Consider the following 24,378-nt stretch of genomic DNA (forward strand, 5'->3'; position numbering starts at 1 on the left):
TTGTCACACTGGTGTTTGTTCAAGTTTTCATCTTTCTGGTAAATTAGTTTTTAATTAATTTGCTGCTATGAAACGGGGTCAAACGTCATGATTGACAGCTGCGGCTGACTCATGATTGACAGCTGAGGCAGACCTATGATTGGTGGGACGTCAATGATCACACCTGCACAGACTCCGACCCCAAATGACTCCAAACTTCAGAAGTGAGAGGAAATGGAGACATTTCGTCCATACAATATATCAAGCTACAGTGCAAACCCACAAACTGATTGATTCAGTGTCGTTGTGAGATATCAAACACATTTTCTTATCAGTTTCCAGTGTTTGCTGAACTCAGTGCTCCGTCAGACTCAGTCTCAAGTGGAACAGTGAAGTGATCATGTAATAATAATGTGAAATCTCCCTCTAACCCAAACCAATCCTCACTTTTGTGATGACAGGCCCATTTATTTTTAGTGGGATGAATTTTTGATGGAAACGAAGGAGACAGAACGTGTCGGAGGATAAAAACCTCTTTTCCTCTCAGCTTGTCTCTTGTCTCGTTGAGAAAGATGGAACGTAGGGAACATAAATTATCCATATGAATAATAAATATTATAGAATAGTGGTTATTGGTGCTTGCCTGTTAAAAGAGTATTTCTACTGTAAACTAAGGATAGAGTCGAGCAGGGAGCAGCAAAGCTTCTTCCAGAGGAGCCTTTGACTTCTGCACAGTTTTATGTTGGTTTAGGAAATAAAATATCATAAATAACTACAGTTTAAATCAGTGAAACAAAATAATACAGTATATGAATGACTCCAATTCATTTATTCTGATATTTATTATTGGCAATCTACATAAACTATCAATCTATGAAACTGTAGTAGATAGTTGATCTGTTCAGAAATTATAAATATTTATTAAATGTTATAACACTTTATTAATTATTGCTAAATACCAGAACCTGGGACTTTAATTAAAGTTTGAAAGCATCTTTTTATTGGCTTATTAGGCTTTTGTTGATTGTTGTTAAACAACTGATGATACACATAGATTTATATATTTATGAGGTGAATCATGTCATCGGAGATTTGAGAGTTTTTGAAAATTGTGGTAAAACAAAGTTTAAATTTCTAAAATGATGTTAAATTAAACAGAAAGTTGTGAAATTTGTAAAATAATAACTTTTGGTGGTTCCTAAGCATTAACTTGAGTAATTAATTGACCTCAGTTACATGTAGGTTTGCATTTCTTTTTATACATTTATTTATCAGGATCAATAAAAAACTAAATTAACCAACAACTACATTTTAATCCAATAACTCTTCACCAAACTTCTGGTTGTAGTTGCCCGTATGTAAAGTAAATGAAATAACTTTCAACTGATGATCAGACAAATTAAGCAATTTGAGGACATTCCCTGAGGCTCAGTGAAGTGGTTGTGATTGATTAATCGAGAAATAATCATTAAATATAAAAGATAATATTGAAGTTGTGTTCATGTGGTCAAGTGGTTTTCTCCCAGTTTGAAGACACATTGAGGGAACATGTGAGAGACCAGTGGATCAGAGGGAGGTTCCTCCAAATAAACAACAAAGAAATCAGGGACTGCATCAAAAACACTTTCACACTTTTGATTCTCAGTTTGACTCTCATATTCTGACGGGATGATTTTCTAACATATTAACTCGTGCATGCTAACGGGTGTAAACATGAACCTCAGTGGCCATCGGAAGGCAGAACTCACCAGTCCACATATCTCGGTTTGCTTCCAAGACCAAACCTCTGATGACTCGTTGACAGCTCGTTTTATTTTGTTTACATAAATAAATTATTTTTTTCAGAAACATGATGCAGAAAATGCATTCCTTACTAAGTTCATGTCAGTGTGTTAAATACGGGGCAGCAGCAGCAGCAGCAGCAGCACCTGCATCACCTAACTGTGCATCACCAAAGCTAAAATGCATGGCTGCCATACAATACATATATTCATATATATAGAGAAAGATATATATCACCCGCTGTAGTGTTTATATAAGAGAATGACAAGATTGCAGAGGAGATAACTGACGGCTGCCACACAAGTTAAAATTGCATTCCCGTTTCTCATGGAGCAGATTTATCCGCTGGTTTATGGAAATGATAAGATCTGCTGAGAGACGTCTTTGAAAAATCAGATTGCTTGGCCGGAGTTATCTGTTGTATAATTCATTATGATCCTGGCAGATGATATAATAAGAGAATTCATCAATGGCTGGAGGAGATGATTCGGAGACTGTTTCGACATCTCCCCTGTCGCTGTGAAATGATGCAAATGACTCGACGCGGCCTCGATTCATAAAATATGCTCCGTCTGCAATTTGCGGCACGCGTCTACTTAATGTGACATGCAAGGAATCTCATACCATAATAAACCAGTGGGTCATGCTGTTTCTATTAGAGCCTTCCGACAGGGACACGACTTCTGTAGAGACTCAAAACCTCAACCAGGTTTTTGGACTCAAGCTAAATTCACACCATTCAAGCTATTTGACCATTAGAGTGCAATGGAAAAATAAATCAAACTTATATACAAGCATTTTCAGTTTTGAACCCCCGAGTGCTCAGTGTTACCAAGCCCAAATCTGGGCCTTGACCTCAACCCGACGGTCCCTCAGTAGCCAACAGGTACGACCCCTACAACACAGGCCGGTGGACCTCAGAGACCACGCTGAGGCCTAATCTAAACGGGTGCACCCAGTGCAGCCTCAGCAATCCAAGTCACTGGATTCTAGCTGAGTTTACAGGAAACTGAAGCCGGATGACTCAGCACGTCCTTTCAGGAGAAGATATCCTCTTTGCCCAGTTCCGGTGAACCGGGTCTGGAGATGTCAAAGAGATGCTGCGGGGAGCCGGCACTCGACGGCCTGGCTTTGAGGAGCTGAAGGGCTTCTGACAGCTGCACCTCCAGCCCGGACATCCGAACGTTCAGGCTCGAGAGGTCCTCCTTCAGCTCCAGCTTGAGCTCCTGGAGCGAGGCCTGCAGCGTTTGCTCCTGGATGGGGTAGAAGGCGTGCCGGGTCTCCGGAGGCTGGACGGGACTGCGGTCCTGCGGCGTCAGGCGGAACTCGCCCACTTTGTCCAGCCGCAGGTCACTTTTGGTGATGCCGCTGTCACAGGAGTCCGTCTTCTTTAGAGACGTCTGTGATTCGTGCACTTTTGTCCGTTCGGGCAGAACCTCCATGGATTCGGCTTTAGACACTTTGGTCCAGTTGTCGGGTTTGGCCATGGACTCTTTGAAACGACCCCACCCTTTGGCTTTAACTGGCTCGGAAAGCCGGCCTCCGATCAGAGAGACGGGGGGCGGCACCTGTAGCTTCACCTTGTCTGTCGGGGGACATTTGGAGGGCGTTGAAGACGAAGGCGATGAAGATGAGGGTGTTGCCGGGCTCTCTGTTACAGTGACGATGCTGCTGGTGGGAATGGCTGTCTTGGCCAGCGGGACGTCCACGTACAAGGGGCCCTTCTCGATGTCGTGATCCTCCGGCTGCGGTTTTTCCGGCGTGGAACGAGCCTCCTTCTGCTGCCGGAAGCGCTGGAAGAGTTTTCGTACCGGGTGGTCGGGTGGCAGGTTCAGAGGGGCTTCGTTTTTACGCCTCTGCCGCTCCTCCTCCTCACGCTTCACATCACTGATCTTTCGGAAGACGATCTACAAGACAGTTTAAACATTAGAGGCAAAAACAAAACCAGCGTTGCAGCAGATCAATCAATCAATCTTCTCTCATTGTCGTTTGTTTGTAATGTGATTAAAATCTTGTTTAGGTAAAAATTTGGATACGAAACCCATTTCAACGTCAGGTGTGACTGGAGCTGTGAAGACACTGGTGTGTGTCTGTCTCACTGTGCGGCGACAATGCCTCAGAATGTGTGTGGTTTGTAAATGTCACTTTAATGAGCTTATTCCCTGAACACTGAGGGAAAGTTCACATCCTGCCCGTGGCTTCAGAGGGTGAAGACACACTGTTCGCTCCATCACCGCACAGCTGCTGATGGACAACTGAGCTCGGGAGCAGCAGCATCACCAGATGTACGACGATTACGATAATTCTGCCCTCTGTACGGTGTACGATCAATAATTCATGATGTGCTATAATCACTTTGAGACAGTGTTATCAGTTGTAATCTGGAGAGTAAAATATGGATCACATCTGTGTTTATGCATCTCTTCTAATGCAAAATCAGATGAAAAAAGGTTTTGTCTCTCGTTCTAAACGGCCTGAAACCTAGTCATACTGTCATTTGTTGTTACTTGTCAGTATAGATATACACAGCGTCTATAACAAGCTACTATATTTCAGCTTGTCAGATTTTATGGTCTCGCTCTACTTCTTGGAAAGGAGGCAATTAAACGTATTTCCATAAATGTCAAAGTATTTCTTTGACTGAATGTATTATGTTTTGGGTTTTCAAGGAAACCCAATTCAAAGTTACAATTGTCTGGGTAAAGGGGCACAGCTTTAAAAAATGAAGTATCTACTATCTGAGTGTAAACATGTATTGTTTATTTTATGATCCCTTTTTGTCGTCTGCTCTTTTCTTGTTCCCGAGTACGACTCTGAAAAGCAATACACATAAAGTCGTTCATCATAAAAAGGTAAGACATCCCACAGCTCCCCTCTTCTCTCGACTCAAACCACTTGAACATATTGTACGTGTGCTGCCTCCTTTCCTTCTCGAGTTGGAAAAACAGATTCACCAGCTCGGTTCCTGAAGGCAGCATTTAGACCCATCCCTGAATTTCCCTGCGGTACTAAATCCAGGCAAGACGAGGCCCCGGTGACTCGAGAGCTGGAAGCAGCAGATGAGATCTGATCTTCATACGAAGGCAATTCAATCTCACCGCTGCTCTCCGGGGGGGCTCACCTCCATGAATGAGCTAATGATTGGTAGCTACATCACAGCTGTTCGTTTCTCAATGATGGACGTGAGAGTGGCTTTCACATACGGTGACGGTTTAATGGAACCGTTGTATGAAGTGTGGTGCGTGTTGTGTAACATGTAGGAGCTCTGGCACCAGGTTTGTGTTTAAAAATTTTAATCAAATTAATCACAGGTTTCTATGGATTAATCATGATTAATCACATTACCGATTTTTTCGGAATATTTTTGTGAAAACAAGATTTATGACATTTAACTTTTCTTTTGTGCTGCAACTCAGCAGTTCTTCAGCAGTTATCATTGCTTTTCCATATGGAACATTAATATAATCTTCATCCTAAACAGAATTCGGGTTCCTTAGCCATTGTGTGGTTGAATAAAACTTTTTTTTTTAAATTAAACAGAAATTATTTGAGCTTCTTAGCCATAGGATGGTTGACGTTTTTTATATTTTTTGTCACACAACCATTAACCACACCATGATACAATCTAATGCCTCTAAAGGCCCTCTTAGCTACTCGGTCTTTAGCCAGTTGGTGAGGCAAACTAACTTGTTCAAATTCTCTGACAGTAAAGCTGACCGCTTCTTTTGCACAATGTGTCCGGCGAGTGAGTCTGGTTTGGCGCATTCCACTTGAACGCCCCTCGCGTTGCGCTGGTTAGGCGGGTATTGCTACGGTGAAACGATAACTTCTCGCAGAGTGTGCATATCACCTTGGTTTTACTGAATGTTCGATCTTTGTTTTTTTGGAACACGATCTTCCCGTCCAGAAGGTCCTCAGGTTCATCAGAATTATCCATGTTGTTTGTTTGTTTGAATGGCAGCTGCCGTCTGACAGCATTAGAGCGGCGACTAGTGCAGAGGCGGCGGAATTGGAAGGTCCTTCTGCGCATGCGTTAAATGCGTTAAAAAAAAAAAACGGATTAATCCTGTAATTTAATCATAACGCGTTAACGCGTTATTTTTCACAGCTCTAGTACGAATATAAGAAATTGTTTAATCATCAACATTAATTTAAGAATGAAGAAAAACTTGGCAGAATAAGTTCATTTCACTTGGGAAATATACTTTTTTCCTTTTTTTGTCCATGAGAAGAAGATCAGAGGAGGAAGAAATACCAAGATCCTTTAATTAAGGAGAAGTACTGAGACTAAAACTTAAAGATACTCGACTCCTTGTGAGAGTTCTGCCTTCAAAACCCGACTCAGATGAAAGTGAACACATCAGGGAGATGCTAAAGTTAGAGGACTTGTTCAAGAGGAAATGTCCCCTGTGAACTATTCATTATTATAAAGTACATTACTTTGTAAAATATTGATATTGATTGATTTATGCAGGTAAATCCATTGGTTCCTTTGGAGGGGCCTGACCTCAAGGTCACGATGTAAGTCTTGGGATGATTAATGGTGAAGGGAAGAAGAAGTAAATATTTCCGATACACATAATCGATATTAAACCATTCTCCAATCTTTGCTGTTATATGTGAAATGTTGCATGTTCTCAGTCCTTCCCTTGCTCGAGGCTACAGGCTAACAGGGATCATGTGTTTACTGTTGCTGCTCATAAGCTTTGGAACAGTTTCCCTTTACAAATACACTCTAATCCTCAGGCTATAGCTGATTCCCTCTGCTTAAGTCTTTGTGCTAAACTAAGCTAGCAACTTCCTGGCTGTAGCTTCATATTTACCCAGCAGGCAACAGACTGGTTTTCAATCTTCTCTTCGAACTCTGAGCAAGAAAGCAAAGTTTATTTTGAAAAAGGACGTTTCTTTAACGGGACCAGAAACAAACGGACAGAAATAAGTTTCTCGGGAGAAAGAGAAGAAGGAAGAGTGTTCACTGAAATCGTCCTCCCACTTTACCACATGATCTGTGGGAAGCACAGTTCAAAACCAGCACAGCAACTGGGACTCAGCACCAACATGAAAACAGGAAGCAGGACGCCCACTGAAGGTTGAAGCTCTTTCGTCCTGAGGCTAATTGAAGAGCCACTCACCCTTTTTCGCAGGTTATAAGTGAGCAGCAGATTTCTGGAGAAGTGGTTGGAGAAGGCCGTGTAGAACTCCAGCACCTTCTGCAGGGCGTCACGCTTGATGACGTGGAGGTCGCAGTAGGTCAGAGCTCGCACGTTGGCACAGGCCTGGGCCAGAGTCACCTCCTTCCAGAAGACGTCCCCGAAGACATCACCTTTACCTGCAGAGACAGAACAAGGAGTAAGACCAGGGGAGAGTTCCAAAAGCATCTGGTTAAAACACAGGGAAGAAATGTACAGATTATTATAGTGTCTTGTATATTCGTTGGAGTAGATCATGTTGGTTCTGTGCTTAAAACTCAATGACAGTCTTACATTTGTGATGCCTATCTTCTGGACCCTCAGACATTCTCGGAGAGTCCTCCAGATGTTTATCTAATTTGCTCTCTACCTTTTTGGGATGACCTTTGACCTAGGGAATTATCTCTGACCAGCTAATGGATGGGTGCAGCAGGAATGTTCTTGACCAATGTGTCTTCATGTTCGGACACAAAGGGGGCCTTTATTTAGTCAAAAGTCCCGTGGGGGACGTCATTTACCTGAAGTCATGGGCGGCACCAACATCCCTATATAAATGTGTGTAAGACCCCCGCACGTCAGATTTCACTATTTGGCTTGTGTATCTCCGGGTTTTCTAGATGCCCGTCTTGATCTGTAGTTTCTTGTAATAAATTTTATTTTACTGAAAGTAGTTGGACCTCGGATTCCTTCCCTCATCATCTACAACTTCGACAACAGTCTGCTGCTTGAAAGATACAACAGCAGCATTAGTAAAAGATAAATGATCAATAAAGCTACTCGGAGACATCAGGGACTATTTTGTCACTTTTTGTTAAGTTATCAGGATGTTTATTAACTCTGAGCCACTGGGAATCTGCCACTTTTAAACAATAGAGGTATCAAGTGAAATCGCAGGTTATGAGCAGATTATCTAAAGTGTGACTGGGAGAGAGGATCTCTTTGATAAGATGTGGGGCCGGCTCCTTACTCCTCTGCTCGATATGATAATATAACTTTGATGCTGATCATCTGAACATCATTTGTGTTTGGAACAGGAACTTGATAGTTTAAAATTTTACTCCTGGACTCTGCTTCTCTTTTTTCTTCAGAAAATGTCTCGACAGATCCTGAATAAACTCTTTTAATTGTCATAATTAAAATTTCAATATAAATGAAATAAATAAAAGAATAAATAAAGAGATAATTTAGCTGACTCATGTCATGTCATTTAGCTAAACCAGTGACTCATGTTTAATCTTGTAATAAGTATTATGACTCAATATATAATTTGCATGTAAATGAACAGTTTCTCACTCTGTATGATATCATCATTAATTAGTTCTTTACTAAAAACATCTGATGACTTGTTTTACTGGATGACGACCTGAACAGGAAGCAGTTACTTTACAGATATCGCAGCTAATAATCAAATTATCATTGATTTCACAGGAGTGACGGAAATCTATCACATTTAGAACTCCTCTACAGTATATTTGTACTGTGGAAGTACTAGTATTTGTCTAATTAACTCCTGTATTGTACGTGATATCCGGTCTTGTTTGTAGTTGGACTTTACACGTTGTTTCTGCTCCACTGTTCAGCCAATGGGAATTTGACTCATAGTGATAACTTCTAAATGGCTTCCGGCTCCATTACGGGCTCCGTCCAGGTCAATGCTTTCCACCTGACAGTCTGGTAATTGTTGCCAAGAGGAACCAGTATCGACGAAAAAAGAGCCAAGATGGTGTCACTGGTTCCGCTCGAGGACGCCATCAATTATTCACTAAATCAATCATTTGGAAAATTAAAAGCAGGGGGTTTTAAAAAGAAAAGGCTCCCGGGACTCAACCGGTCGGGCCAAGAAGAGGAGAGAGATTTATTCTTATCATGTATCGATAAACAAGATCGGCTGTAGGAGCTGGGAAGAGCTTTAGGTTTTGCTTTGGGACATTCTGCTGATTGGTCGCGTGTGGACTGACTCTGGAGGTTCTCACTCTGACATCTGCGCTCCCACCTGAGTGTCTGGAGGAGGCTCAGAGGTCAGTGGGTTCCTGGGAGCAGCTCGTTAGTCCTGCACATCGGCAGCGACTCCCTGAGCATTGAGCTTCGGCTGGTTAGAATGAGCCTGGACGGTCTGAGCTTGACCTGATGTGCTAAATCATTCGTGTGTGTGTGATTATTTCTCTGCACACGTTGACAATGACCTGCAGTCTGAATTGATTTTTGATGAAGATGAATGTGAGGATGGATTCAATAAAGCAAGAATCGGACAGTTTCATGAAGGTATAAAGAGGAAAAAGCTTTGTTCTGCTTCCACCTGAAGCTCAGAGATCTGCTCGTCATCAATTACTCTGTCAAGTTATTTACTGTTACACAACCTCAACAGCCGGATCATTCATTACGAGCCGGGCGATGACCGTAGGATTTTTTCCCGAAATCTAATATCATCTCGTTGGTTTCTGACACGTTGATGGAGCATCAAGCTGCTGCTGCTGTTGGTTTCCTTCATTAGAGACAGATCGACCACACTCCGGATCCCATCTAATTATCTGCTGGGTGATTTGGGTCATAAATGAATGTCTACGTCTTACACCTGCAGGTCATAAGCATCAGCTGCGGTTCAGGTGGATCACAGGTGTAAAGGCTGAATCGTTAAGTTTCATAATAAAATATGGCTATTATATTATATCATAGTTTGAGTTTTACAAAGCTTTTTATTTAACTATCTATTTTCTAATATATTTAAAACTGCACAAAGCCTCCTTGGTTTATTTTTCTCCTTTAATTTTGTCGTTAATATTATATGAGGATTATACTGATGATTGGTGGATTAATAAATTGACCTTGAGAAAATCTATCATAAATTTATAATGTTGAATGAGTCCTTTTACACATTTTTAAAGCAAAACTGACAATATGCTGCTTTCATTGAAATTGTAATGAAATATCTGGAACTGCAGATAATCTGAATACATCACTTTGAAGTTGGTGAAACTCTGATGGACAATTTAAAACTTTTTGGTACATTGTAAGAATCAACGATTTTCCGAGGAAGTAATCAAAATATGAATAAGTTTAGGTTTTTGTAAAGTCGATGAACTTAATGGCTTTATTGATATAATACTTTTAAAGATGAGAGATGTGCTTAACAAAGGAAATTAAAGAATACACAGAATGAAGCTGGACTCTGGTCAAACCGGACACAAGTTCCATCAAAGACGATTCCTTATGCCTTATGTGAACATTCTGAATGTGAAATGTGTTTACTAGATCGAGTTTAAAAGAGCCGATTGTTTTCCACGTGTTTCACAGAGGATTCAGTGTCTGTGACAAACTCTGGTACATATCCTCAGTTAATGACTCAGCAGAAAACGATCCCCAAGCAGCTCAGCCTTCTCTGCAGTCAGAGTTTGTAAAGTGCTGCCACACAGAAAAGTCTCCTCACACTAAAACGTTGTGAGGCGAAACCTTCCTGTTTGACCAGTGCAGGAGGCCAGTTGGACAATGAGATCATAAATTCAGATTTGAGCACAGAGGTGACACAGCAGCACCTCTGCATCTTCAACATTTGATTCTCTGTCACATTAAATCAAACTTTATATTCTGTGAAACTGGAGCAGATCCTTTAACGGCCTGACTCATCATAACATAACCAGAAGTGGTGAATTTCTTCAAAGGGTCTCAAATATCAATTATTTTGCAGTACAAAAACGAAATATATGAAAAAAAAATTGCATCTTGTGTCTGACAGCAGCTGAACTTCTCTCCTGCTACAGTTCGATTGTCTTCTTTCCATTTCAAAGTCCTATTTCATCTGTTACTTGTTCATTTGAAAGGATTACTGCTGGTAGAGGTGTTGAGAACTTCACACAAATCACCAGACCCCAAGAGTCCTGGTTTCTTGAAATTGCTTCAGCACGAAAGAATATGTATTAAATCCTATGAGTCAAAGAGGGGATTAGATTGAGTTCTCATTAAAGCACATGCTGTACTCTCAGAGATACACGTTTAAACCACCAGGATCTACTCACCTAAGATGGCCACCACCTCATCATCCTGGATGACCTCCAGAGACCCGGACACCACGAAGCAGAGGCTGTCCACGCTCTCTCCCCCGTGGTAGATGAGGTCGCCGGGAGCGCAGTGGATGGTTTGAAACTCCATGGCCAGAGCTCTGAGGCAGCCGTCACTGGCCAGCCGGAAAGCCGGGTGCTCTTTGAAGACCTTCCGGTTGAGATGAACACAAATATCGGCTCTCATGTCCTTCGGGCAAATCTGCAACACCTGGAATAGAATCCGAGAGCAGAGAGAAGAGCTGAGGATCCAGGACTCGGGCTCAGCTGGTTCTCTCTCAGGCCTGGTGAGGGGGAGACAGTAAACTGTGGCCTCAGCTGAACTCAAACACGCATGAGAATGTACTGCGTGTGTTTTTCACTGGGAAAGTCTCGATAACCGAACCCTCAGCTGCCCCAGTTTGAATCCAACTCTGTGGGAAGCTATGAGATCAATCCTCTCTCGCTCTGCCTTGTTAACAGCCGTGCACTGGGAAGCCGTTATGCAGAAACGATTTGATTCACTGGGACTCAGAGAATATTGGACTTGAATTCAGAAGCTCTGTCTTGTAGCTCTGTGTTTTGGTTTCTTCCAGCCCCTCAGGGAAATATGTGGAGCTTAAGCTGCTAAATACTCGTCTGCGCTCCCCAGCTCCTTGCTAACGTCCATGTCTGCTGTTCAGTGCTGAGACTCATGTAGTGCCTGCCTCAGAGTACATGCATCATTTTCAGATTCCTGTTTCCTCATAGAGAGAGAAGTTCAGAGAAGTGAAATGAAGAATCATTCACAGCTGAATAGTGTTGAAACGTTTGGGAACAGTTTGTACTTTTCTCTTATTTTTAATTTTGTTTCATCAGTGGATGTTTCTCTGTTAATTCCGGCCAAAACACTAAGTGTGTACTCGTTTTATTTAGTTTAATAAGCTTTCAAATCAAATCCAATCATCCTCCAATTAAATTCTAAAGTACCTTCCTGTTATTGTTCTCGAAGCTTAAATTAACTGTTACGAGAAACATGTTTTTATATTAGAAGCAGCAGATCTGGAGATGGGGGGGGGGGTCAGTGAACAGCTGAAAGTGTCCAGATATGTCTGTGAACGCTGTTGTACTGTGAAGGTCACATGGAAGCTGTGAGCAGGTCAGAGTCCGGCGGCTGAGTGTCACTGAGTGTCACTGAGTGGCAGCATCCTGTTGGAGTGCGTCTAATCACCAGGATGCTCGGCTCGGCCTTTAGAGCGAGTCTCTTTGAGGGCGAATGTCAAGCAGGGAGGGATTAGGAGCCATTTTTAGAGCCTTTAGTGTCGTCTGAAGACACGTGAACGATACACGGACACAAACAGATGAATCCTGGTTTTAATAAAGGCTAAATTTCTAGTTTTAAAGCGAGACATTATTCTATTTACATGATTGTATTGTTTGGAAAGGTGGATTGAAATTGGAATGCAGGGATATTAAAAGCTTTCTGGCTTCACATCAACCAGAGAGCTTTAAATGTTTGAATTTGTTCACACGTTCACATCCTTTCACCATCATCTGGGTTCAGCCGGACGCCTGCTGGTCACTGGTAATTGCCAAAAATTGCCAAACCACTGTCTGCTTTGGATAATAGCCTGTTTCATGTTTTCACAGAATCACTTTATTCCCCCAGAACAAACTGAAAAATGAATTTTATACAAATACCAAAAAGTAACATCAATAAAAGAAAATCCTTGATGTGATAGATATTTCACCTCAGTCTTCTTCATGGTGGAAAGGCTAAGGTGGCTACTTTTTCAGTAGGGCACTCATGACCTGCTCATATTAAAAAATTATTATAATAAAATCCTTGAGAGGTGACACCAGATATTTCAGCCCAACTGGAAACGACAGAACACAAGTAGAAGATGTGTGACGCACCTTTTCGGTGTCGATGCCCCGGGACATGGACCAGGTGGAGGCGATGTAGTCCATGACCCTCTCGCTCAGGCCTTTGGGAACCTGGTAGAGCTTCAGGAAGTCCCGGACGCTGTTGATCATCTCGTGGTATCGGTTCGTGTTGGCGTACATCTGCTGGAAGATCGTGGTCACGTTACCAAAGATGGTGGCGTAAAGCAGGGCTGGAGAGAAGAAGAGACACGGATCATTTCAAACACTGAAACCTCAAGGGAGCATCGACATCAACCTGGTTTTTAGACACTTGTATGGACCTTGTGAGGAAAATCCGAATTTGCAAAAGGATTTAAAAATCTCTTTTTCAGATGATCCAGAGGGTTTTGAAAGATTCATTCAACACCTGACAGTCCAGGGTCACGCTGCAGATTCTAAATTAAACATGAACAGTCTTTAACACGGAAATCAGGTTCTTTCAAGGACATAAAAACCTGGTTTACAAGGACGGACAAAGTAAGACTCAACCTGCTCGATCACGTGGGAAATAAACTTTCATATCGTTTCCAGAAAAACACAAATCAACACATCTCGTGCCAAAGGGGAAAAAAAAAACTATGATTACAGCTTTTTATTGCGTGTAGGCCTCCATTCTCGTGATATTTGTTATCGTGACAGAAGAATGAAAGACAGAATACAGAGGTGCGTCTGCGAGGGGCTCTGGAAGTTGAACTGGTGCAACAGCTGGCGTGTGAGCGCGGATCAAAGCCATCAGATGTCTGCTCTGTGTGGAGCTGTGTTCTCTTGGCACTGGAGCCCTAATTAGCCCTGCTAGGAGCGATGGAGAGGAAACATGCCAGCCACACATTTCAATTATCCTCAGATGATGACAGTAACCTGTGTGTGTGCGATTGAGAGTGTGTGTGAGTGTGTGTGTTTGTTTATTTCCCGGCGCACAATCAAAGTGTTGAAAAACAGCACTGGGAATAATACTAATTAAAAAGCGCTCAAATCTCCCCAAGGGCGAGGAGAACCACAACTTTCATCCTGTTTCATCCCCATCGCTCACTCCTGCTACGAGGGTGTCGAGAGCTGCAGTGAGATTTTTCTTCATCACGCTGAAACACAAAAGGAGGGATGTGTTCTTGTTTTGTTGCATCGTCTCAGCGCCGCACAAATCGCAGACGTCCGACAGATGAAGAGAGACGCTTTGACAACCGCCGCGTTTTTTTTGAAGTCGCCAAAGTTTTTCTGGACGACCACGACTTCCCAGCTCGACTGCAAAAAAAAAACGCTAACTTGTCTGATTGAGCAGAAAAACGCTGTCACAGAGGAAACTCAATCGGTCCCTGAGGAGCTCCAGCTCGTCCCCAACGTTCCTCCTCGACTCGCTGACTTCGCTCGGCATCCAGCAGCCGGCCCCGTTTCACACAGTTGTCAGAAACTCAGCCCCCCCCTCCCCCCCCCCCGGGCCATCAGTTGCTATAGAAACAGGACATACTGTATATATACCTCCCTCCCACGCTTCCCTGTGCCAGCTCTCCCCCCCCCCCAATCCCTCGTCACACTGTGATCTTCTACTGCCAGCACCGATCCACTGCCGATGGTAAAAATAGAACAGTATCAGGGCATCCATATTTGATAGAGAACAGCCGTGGTGGACTACAGTAGATCTCATCTACAACTCAATCCTCCAGAGGCCGTCTGCTTTCTGGATATTTACGCTTCGGGTTGATTTGTATCAAACAATAACAAAATGTAAAACAGATCCAAGCCTGCGGATGGGTTTTAACCAGTCCCCCCCCCCCCCCAACCCCCCGAGAATATATTCATAAACCTGAACAGCCAAAAGGTAAGAGGGGATGGGGGGGGGGGGGGGGGGGACAAGCATCCTCTCATCTCATCTCAGGGTTGAGATTGTGTCTGAATACAGAAAGTAGCAGGGAGGTGAGGAGTGGTTGCAGAGGGAGCACTGAGCTAAATGGATCTGGCGGCGGCAGCTCTTGCTCCGAGGCGCCGCCGCCTGCGTGCAGTCACACACGATGGAGCCGCACCGCACACTGTGTCACGAGACAGACACGCACACAAGACACCTGGTAAATGTTTCATACAGAGAAGTGGAAAGAAGTGCACGCTGGGAAGACCCACCTCTTTTTCTTTTTTTGTGCCGATTAGACGTCTTGTTAAATAAAATATATCTCAGTCACTGTTATTCATGTTTAATGTAAAAGTGGCTTATTCTGGCTGTTGTTGAACCACAATAGTTAAGAGACATTATGCATCATTATTCGAATGTCATTTTAAATAATAGATTTCAGATGTGAGTGTATTTGGAGACTTTTTAGATTCCCGACTCGTCGAGTGGCCTCAAAACGCTCGTTTAGATGCTTTTTATGAGTCGTTTCAGAAATAAACAAAAAACTTGTTTGAGTCACATCTTAATAATTCAGCAGAGTATCACAACAGACTGAGGGAATGAGTCTGATGCCGGCGAGAGTAACAGCTTCTCCTGTGTTGATACATAAGAGAAGACAATGGTGCTGATGAGACTGCAAAAAGAAATGTCTTAATGTCACTTTGTGTCTGTTCGGCACCGCCTCAGTTCTAAAGACTTTGTTCCCCTGGAAAAAACTGAATACACACATGTAGGCTCCTGATGACTTCTGCTTTATCATGTAAAAACTAAACTTTAAGGCTCAGGTCCCAGCTGACGTTTACCTGAAGCTAATTAACCATCTTTTGCTGAGATTTCCATTCTGATGCTCCAATTTCTAACTAAGTTGGTCCTGTCACTTGAATATAAAGCAGAGGCTACATGTAATTATAATGGAGGAGAAAATAAAGCTAACAAAGATTAATGATCCTCCTCACAGGCAAAAAGTTTTGGTTTTACAACTTATATCGAGCTCACAACTGAGCTAAGTGACACAACTGACCAACATGCGACTCCACTTGGATTTTCTCTGCATTGTGTAATTTACTCCCGTTGAGATTTTACTCAATCATTTTATTGATAAAGATTTATTGGCGGGAGAAGATCTCACTGTCCATCTGATGTGAGCTTTGTGAAAGACAGAAAATAATGCATTTTGTTGTTATTGTGTTGTTTTTCAGTGACACCATGATGGTGTAGCTGAAATAAAACCTTCAGTGAGGAGTTCTGACATCGAACTATCTTCAACCCGAGCAGATTATCCCAGGTGAGTTAGAGAGTTTGAAATATTTCTCAACTAATTATCAAGTTTTGCTTTTGCTCCTGGACGTCGGCGGCTCCATGATTCATTTATTCACCTCCTTCGGTGCAGTGTGGTTTTAAAGAGCATAGTTAAACTTCTCATGTTTCATGTATCTGCTGCATTAGAGAGAAGAAGGAGAGACGCCTTCACTTACATCCGATCATCATCATGGCCACGGCGAAGATCTTCTCCCCGTCCGTCGTGGGGGCGATGTTCCCGAAGCCGATGCTGGTCAGACTGGTCATGGTGAAGTACAGGGAGGTGATGTAGACCGAGTCCTTGTTGGGCCCGCCCTCCCACTTCCCCGAGCCGCTGGCGTTGTAGCGGTACGGCGAGCCCGCCGACTCGGCCAGGATGTAGAGCCAGCTGTCCTCCCGCACGATGTTGGTCTCCTCATCGATGATCTCGTAGTCGCCGATGCTGTACCTGGAGCACGGAGGAGCATCATGAGGAGGCTGCAGCTCACACAGCTTGACCACAAGAACCCCTTTCTGGAGGAGAGAGGAATCTATATCTGAAGTTGTGCCATAACTTTAACTCACGACTCGGAGTCTACAGCCAATTTGTTCAACGCCCTGTTGAGTCGGTTATTTATGAAACCTGTGGGTAAGCTTCCTGGGGGGGAAACCTCGGAGATGAATACAAATCTTTCTGAATATAAATCTGGGGAATGTCATGATGCAGCAAAAACTTCAGATTTTGTTTTCAGTTGAAGTTGAAGTTGTGAACACAGAAGAGGAGAGAATTAGTTTTTATCTTTTCTAGACGCCCGGGAGGTAAAACTCGACCCAAGAGAAGAGAAAACACACAAACTAAACAGAATTCTGTGAGATGGGATTTAGATTTTCTTATCACTACCCTGGTGATTATCAAATACAAACAACCGCCTCCGTCAGTCCGTGGCGAGCGGAGAGGGAGGAGGCGGCTGATGGGGGCGGGCCTGGCTATTCGCTGCCGTCACACGAGTTGGACGGTGGCTCAACTTTTCTCAACGCGACACCACCACGACTCCCAGTGTGACCATAGCAAACACAGACACCACACTGGGGGGAGTGGGACTGGTTTTACTGTCGTGTGGATTTTGAAGCAGCAGCAGCCTTATTTAATTAACTGGTTATAATGACTGGGTGAGAGAACCCCACAGGAGGCTTAAATAATGTATATCAGCCCGGATGGTCTCATATTAACACACAAGATTTGAAATGTGTGTTTGTCTTCCTGTGTGTAAATGAAAGTGTTAAGAATTTGTGCTAATCATCAACTATCAGACATATTTTTGTATGCAGGTCATTGTATTGTCGTGATGTGTGTGTGTGTTTCCAAACATAACAAACATGATGGAAACCTTATGCCTCCACCACACTGGCCCCCTGCAGAGGAGCTGATCTGATTAGACTTCACTGCTTCACACATTTACATATTAATGAAGGAAAAAAACAAATTCTCTAGAAAGCGCTGTAACTCTGTCGTGCAGGTTTTTATAGTAGGAAAAAAACACACACACAGGTTTAACACGTGAGCACAAGTGTGTGTTGACAAAAACACCAACAGCTAATTAATCCATTAATTAGGTTAATCAACGACCTCATTACATTACCTGGCTCTGCAATTCATTAATCACACAGTCAGGCACAACGTGTTGGTTTCATCTGTGTCTGTTTTACTCTTCAACAGATGTTAGACTGAGACACATTCTATATATTATCTATATATATCATTTTGAAATGATATTTGAGTTTCAGTTCGAGTTTGGTCACGTTGGCTTTTCTATATAATTGATTTCTTACATTTCACGTGTCTTAAATGATGGAAAACCATCAGGTTGGTGTCGGGTTCAGAGACAAAACTAGGATGTGTACTGGGTTTGTTAGGACAGAAAATTCTGGCCCAAGAGAAAGTTTTTAATCAAAGTTATACAGTGAAATGAAACTATGAATTTGTGATGTATAAACGTACCAGATGCAGGCGAGCCAATGGGCAGCCAGTCCGAAGACACAAACCAGTAGGACCAGCACGGCCGCCCCGTACTCGATGTAGTGATCCAGTTTGCGGGCGACCCGGCCCAGGCGGAGGAGCCGGACCACCTTCAGCGAGCTGAACAAACTGCTGATGCCCTGCGACGGAAAAACCAAAGAGGAGAAAGAGACAGACTTTAAAAACAACATCGAGAAACGACAGAAAGGAACAAAGTTTAAATACAAGTATATTCATTATAAAAAGAGAAACACTCTACGGCCCATTAAACTTTATACAATATTAATAAATAGCATCAAACAAACTTTATACAGCTATGAGGACTTTATAAGTGTTTATTACAGCAACTATAAATTATCATATCTAGAAATATTGCATATTATTACAGATGGTTTGTACTACATTATGATTTATTAAGTTAGAGGTGCCCACAGCAGTTATAGGAGTTATTTGTTTACAACTACATAATTGTGTGTTCATGTACTACATATTAATGCCACATGGAAAGTGTTATCAATTACACTCTCCAGTATATATTTGCAGCACAGTTTCACTCTTTTAGTTCTAATTATAGAACGTTTCACTAATGTTTTTCTTTTATTCCATTTTTCCATCTTCCTCTCTCTCTGGGTCCTTATGCTGCTTGTGTTTCATTATCCATGAGTGACTGGTTTCTGTAACGCTGCAGTTTCCTACTGGGATTAATTAAGCTCTTGCTGGATAATATTAACTTTGATAGCTCTTCATGCAGAGAAATAGGTGCAAGAATTATAGTTATTATTTACAATTAAACTAAATGATTCACGAGAATCTGCCTGAATAATGTTCTTCGTCAACATAAAACCAGCTGTGAACATAAAGTGATTTCCTCCGGTGAGTGTGATGACAGGAAGCAGTTTAAATGAACCAGTTTTTGTGTGATGTGATACGACCACAAGAGCAACACAACAATGTTAACATGCGCCGAGATGATTTAAAAAAAACATTCCCCTGCAATGTGATGAAATTCCACAACACACACATATATATACACAGTATACGTTACATAACCAGCAGCTAAATGTCTGCTCAGCTTAACAGTGCAGTGAAACACCCACTCAGTGATTCAAACAGACAACTGCAATCCCATCAGTCTGCTCTGCTCTCTGCTGGTATTGCGTGTGTGCGTGTGTGCGTGTGTCTGTGTGTGTCTGTGTGTGTGTGTGTGTATGTGTGTGGTGGTAGGAGGGGTATTGATTTTGCTAATGTGCTGTGGTCTGCAGTGCGAGCAGACCTACAACTGCAGCGCTCGCTGTCACTCGATCCGATCAAGCTGCCGGACACCTCGGCTTCACTAAAATCACTTTACCGACCTGAGCTCCAACAACACAATTCAATTAGCACTGCAGTGTGGTGCTGTGGAGCTCTGCTGCTGCAGCTCGACTCACAACGCACGAGTTGAGAGGAAAAGGTGCGACGCTGGATAGATATGGAAAATAAACAACACGTCATTAAAGGAATAGTTCAACATTTTGGCGTCGGGAGGAAGATGAGAGCTCGGCATGAAGACCAGAAAGGTTTTTTTAAAGTTTCTAAATTGTTACAAAAACCTCATTAACTAACACAAAGTGCATCTTACTGGTTTAATCAGTAAACACAGAAACCAACAACAGAAGTCTGAGCTGAGCTAAATGGGCCTGGAGGTGTGAGTCTCTTTTTGGCCATCAGCCCTCATGCAACTTTAATGACGCTGTTGTTCATTCTCAAACTGCGGAACACAATCTGATCGATGTCGTCTCCTGGCAGTGAAAAGCTTTGGCGGTGACATTTGTGACATTTATTTCCTGCATCGATGCGTCGGCCATCGTTCTCATCGAGCGCCGGGGGGGGGGGGCTTAATGCTGGCGCGAGGATAACCGTGGAAAGTGTGTGTGAAGAGATGAGGTCGTTGATGGGGGGGAGAAGTGTGTGTGTCAGTGGTGCATGTGAAAAATGGAAAAACACAAAACTGTTCATCATCATCATCATCATCATCATCATTATCATCATCATCATCATCATATTCTGATCAAACTGAAGCCTACTTGAGTGACAGCTCGGTGGTTCCAATTCTTCCCATCGCGTCCCATGCATGAACAAAGGCGGAAGAGGGAGGGGGGAGGGGGGGGCATGCAAACAGAACAGAGGGATGAAAAAGAAGAAAAACAAATACGAAAAAAAGCACAAGTAAGAGAGAAGACACTTGATCAGTGGTAAGCGATGAATTAAACACATGAGAAAAAAAATCAATAATCAGGCTTTAAAATGAAAAGAAGCATAAAAAAAAAAAAAAAACATTCTGTGTGCTTGTAAACGTGTGCAGTGACCGGAGCATGCAGGCAATCAGCTGTTTGCTCAGCCAATCAGGCGACAGTGTGAAGCGGATCCTTCTCTGCCTTTCGGGTCGTTAGAATCTGAAATGAGACGATAACTCGCAGATTCAGTCTCAAGGTGATGATTTTAAGATTTTGCCGAGAATAACTTTGAGGGCTGCTCCTCGCTAACGATCTTCCACTTCCCAGTGTGTAAAACCTGTTCGGGGGGGGGGGGGGGACAGCCATCAAAGTTATTCATGTCAGTCGTTAAGATCTGTAGAAGCGCCAATATGTTCTAGTGCTGCTTTCTAATGTTGGGCAATTTTTTACCGACCCCTCGTTTGCCCGTGGCCACGGAGTCGCCTCAAAGCAGTTTGGAGCGAATTGGAGTCGCTGAGTCGAGGCAGCAGAAGATGATCCTGAAGGTTCTGATGTCGGTTTAGAGACAATGTGTCCCAAAGCTTATCATAGGCTGCAATGATATGTTCATCATTGGCAATATTATTAAAGTCCAATATGAGCAGGAGGAAGAGTATTGGTTTGAATGTCCGACCTCTGATTTGAACCTGTTTGTCATTCTTATCCCCTACAGAGGTTAAAACTCACTCACTTCTTGTGCTTTCAGTAGTTTCTGTACCTCAGCTGTATGAAACAATATTTGGTATTAAAATAAATTCAGTTTAGGCTTGTTTTTTTCTTTACAGCACTAAAAAGATCAAATAACACCAGTCTGGTCCTTTTTGTAGTCGTTGTTGTTTCTCTTCTTCTGCCTTGTTTTCCTGGCCCTGCTGACCCCTGACTTCTTCTTCTTCTTCTGCTCGGACGCGTGTCAGCGTTTCAGATGCTGAAGTGTTGAAAAACTAGAAAGCACAAAAACGCTGGAGCTGCAGATACGAGCCTCGCTGACCACCGGGCCACAGCGAGACGTGTCCCCTCACACGGGGACGTGCTGCCCGACGGCCCCCGAGAGCCAACGTGCACCGAGCCGCTCGCTGTGTGACACTCTGCACGGTTAAATGCCACCACAGCACTTTGCACGACCACGTCATTGCAACAACACACACACACATCATGAGACACATTCAAGCACACGGAGGCGTCCGCACACAGTGATGCATTGATATAATGAAAACCAGCAAGTGCAGGAACCCAAGGATCCATTTAATCAATGTGTGTGTTTGTGTGTGTGTGTGTCTCTGTGTGTGTGTGTGTTTTCGGAGAAAGGAAATCAGTGATTTAAAGGAGCATTTGGATCAGATTCAGAAGCTGTAGTTGCGCTATAAAGCTATAAAGCTATAAAGTAAGCGTCAGCTGGATGTTTTCTGATTGGATTTCATCAGCAGATATAGAATATTTTAACATGATTACAATCTGAGAGGCCATTTGTTCCCATAAATAAAACTGGAGTTTTACATAGTCGAGCACAAACCTCCGTCGAGGCCGAACAATCTTACACACAAGTGTCTAAATACTTCAATGTATAAAAAAAAAAGGGAGCGGCCTGATAACCTAAATGGTTTAAATGCATTAATCATAAATATCAGCCCACTAAATATGCCTGATTTTCTTCAGATTAAAATTCCCTTAAAATCTAACAAAAAAGTTGAGAAACATCCTTTCACATATGAAGGAAAGTTCCTGAGGTCGTTCACGGAGGCCACATGTTTTTGTTTATCGGCCCTTATCACCAGAAACCTTTGAATCTCTTGGTCTCTCCAGGTCTTCATTCTTCATCTTCTTCATGTGCGGCTCCTCTGTACAACACCTGAAGCTCAGTGCACGTCCGACAGCAGCTCGAGGTTCATGTTAGCATAATCCCCCTTAATGATAAAGCGACAATCACATGTTTTCCCACGATTTAATCCTTGTGTCAGCTGCCGTGAGCTGTCACTGGATTCGGTGCATTAGTGACACAGCTGAGCTCTGAGGAGAGAGCCTCAGTTCAATAATGTAAACGCTCCAGTCCCAATTAAAATGGGCCAATTATCTCAAGATCCGGCCGCAGTCACTCCACCCAACACTCCGCGTCCTGCCTGAGATCAGCACGCACACGTTTTATTATGCTGCTCACTCAAACTCACTTTTTCACTGTCACCATACAAAACAACAAGCAGTGCAGCCGGATCTGATGTCGGGCTGCAGTGGTTATTAAATGTGGTCGAGTGCCTGCATGGAAACCTAATAACCTGCCGGCTCCGCTCAAAGGAATCAGCTCTTCAATCTTAACACAGTTAAAAACATGAGCAGGCAAAGAACAAGTCTGCATTTTTAGGAAGTTACACAAAACTACTGCATCTTTTAACTACAATTTAAAAAAACAACTACACACCAGTACTGGACCTTTGAATACTATTGTGTTGTGTCATTATTTCTAGTTAAGTGTTTATAGTTAAACTTTAAAATATCAATATATTTGCTGATATATTGGCGTTCTCTTTCCGCCCTAATATTGGTATCAGCATCAACCCACAACAATCCATATTGCTCGGGTTCTCATTAGCGCACAACAATTATCTATCACTAAATAAAAATCTATCCGTCCATTATCTACATCACTTGTCCTGTGAGGGTCAGAGGGGAGTGACCCTGAAAGCAGGCTTGGCCAATCCCAGCCGACCCTGGGCGAGAGGCGGGGTAAAGCCTGGACAGGTCGCCAGCCTATCACAGGGCCGACCCACGGGGACAAACCACCATTCACACTCATGTTTACACCTCAATATATAGTCTCCAGTCAACCGGAGTCCATCTGCATGTCCTCGGACTGTGGGAGGAAGCCCGAGCAGAAACTGACTCCACACAGCAAGGCCCACTGACCTATAAATCAACACATGAACTAACGGCTGATTAAATGTCTCTTCAGCTCCATCAATCATCGATTCATCCGCTGATTACTTTTGATTTCGTCTGTAAAGTGTCAGATAAATTGGCATCACAATTTCACAGACTTATTTAATCTGACCAGCAGTCTAACACCCCCCCCCCCCCCCCCCCCCCCCCCAAATATTAGATTTATGATCACGTGAGACAAAGAAAAACAGAATATGGTCACGGTGGAACATGCAGATGATCGGCGTGGAGATTTGACATTGAAGTGATGATTTGATTGAAACGGTTCCTCTGACGCCGTCACTCACCTCGTCCACGTTCTCGAAGGCGTTGATCACGTCGTAGGGCAGACAGGACAGCAGGTCGATGACGAACCAGGTCTTCAGGTAGTTCATCCGAATCAGCTTGGGGTCGGAGATGACCTCGCCGGCGGGCCCCACGAACGTGGTGTGGAAGTTCAGAACGATGTCCACCAGGAAGATGACGTCCACGATGCTGTCCACCACCAGCCACGTCACGTTGTTCTGCTTGGTCTTGAAGGAGACGTTGTAGGGCACCATGATGGCCGTGTAGAAGGTGAGGATGAGGATGACCCAGTCCCACGTGGTCTTGAAGAGGCAGTAGTGCAGGATGATGTGAGGCGGGGTTTTGGGCGTCTCCTGCTTGTACTGAGGGAGGAGATCTGAGCCGAGCTGCAGAACCTGTGGAGAAATGTCACGGGGAAAGTGTAGCGGCTCAGAGGAATGTGTTTTCAGATTCTATAAGTGGAGAAGAGTCAGTGACTGGTTGGTACCTCAGCTAAGCGTGAGTGCTTGTGGACGTTCTCTCCTTGGTGGACCGTGGGCTGCAGCTGCTGTAAGACTCCTCTGCTGCTCGTTAGAGCTCGAGTCAGTCGGGCAAACTTCCCCCAGCCTGAGGATCACAAACACAAACGCTATATGCTCAAGCTTTAGGTTTAAATTTAGAGATGTATTCAGGGAGGCAGCAGGCTCTTCTACACACGTGGGGATTCTTCCTAAGACTGAAGTGTTGTTTTCTTTTTTAAACAACCGGATTTCTCAAACCCTGAGTGTGTCCTCTGCATCACCAGCTTTAAGAGAAGGCCTCAGGTTTGTGTTCGGATAAGTTGAGGATGTCTGACTCGTTTCATCTGAAGAAGATT

The 24,378-nt window shown here is 43.3% G+C and overlaps 1 protein-coding gene across 1 annotated transcript in view; it reads right to left on the bottom strand.

Moving 5' to 3' along the window:
• Window positions 1-2,798: 2,798 nt before the first annotated feature.
• kcnh1a (potassium voltage-gated channel, subfamily H (eag-related), member 1a) overlaps window positions 2,799-24,378 on the bottom strand; it is a 32,369-nt gene continuing 10,789 nt past the window's right edge. The window contains exons 5-12 of the mRNA XM_053436415.1: window positions 24,010-24,128; window positions 23,525-23,917; window positions 18,040-18,197; window positions 16,238-16,509; window positions 12,878-13,077; window positions 10,961-11,213; window positions 6,894-7,090; window positions 2,799-3,668 (exon numbers count right to left, since the gene is read on the bottom strand). Coding sequence (XP_053292390.1) covers window positions 2,799-3,668; window positions 6,894-7,090; window positions 10,961-11,213; window positions 12,878-13,077; window positions 16,238-16,509; window positions 18,040-18,197; window positions 23,525-23,917; window positions 24,010-24,128 — 2,462 coding nt within the window. The remainder of the gene's footprint in view (window positions 3,669-6,893; window positions 7,091-10,960; window positions 11,214-12,877; window positions 13,078-16,237; window positions 16,510-18,039; window positions 18,198-23,524; window positions 23,918-24,009; window positions 24,129-24,378) is intronic.

The sequence above is a fragment of the Pleuronectes platessa genome, chromosome 12, assembly GCF_947347685.1.
Source record: "Pleuronectes platessa chromosome 12, fPlePla1.1, whole genome shotgun sequence".
Lineage (NCBI taxonomy): Eukaryota > Metazoa > Chordata > Actinopteri > Pleuronectiformes > Pleuronectidae > Pleuronectes > Pleuronectes platessa.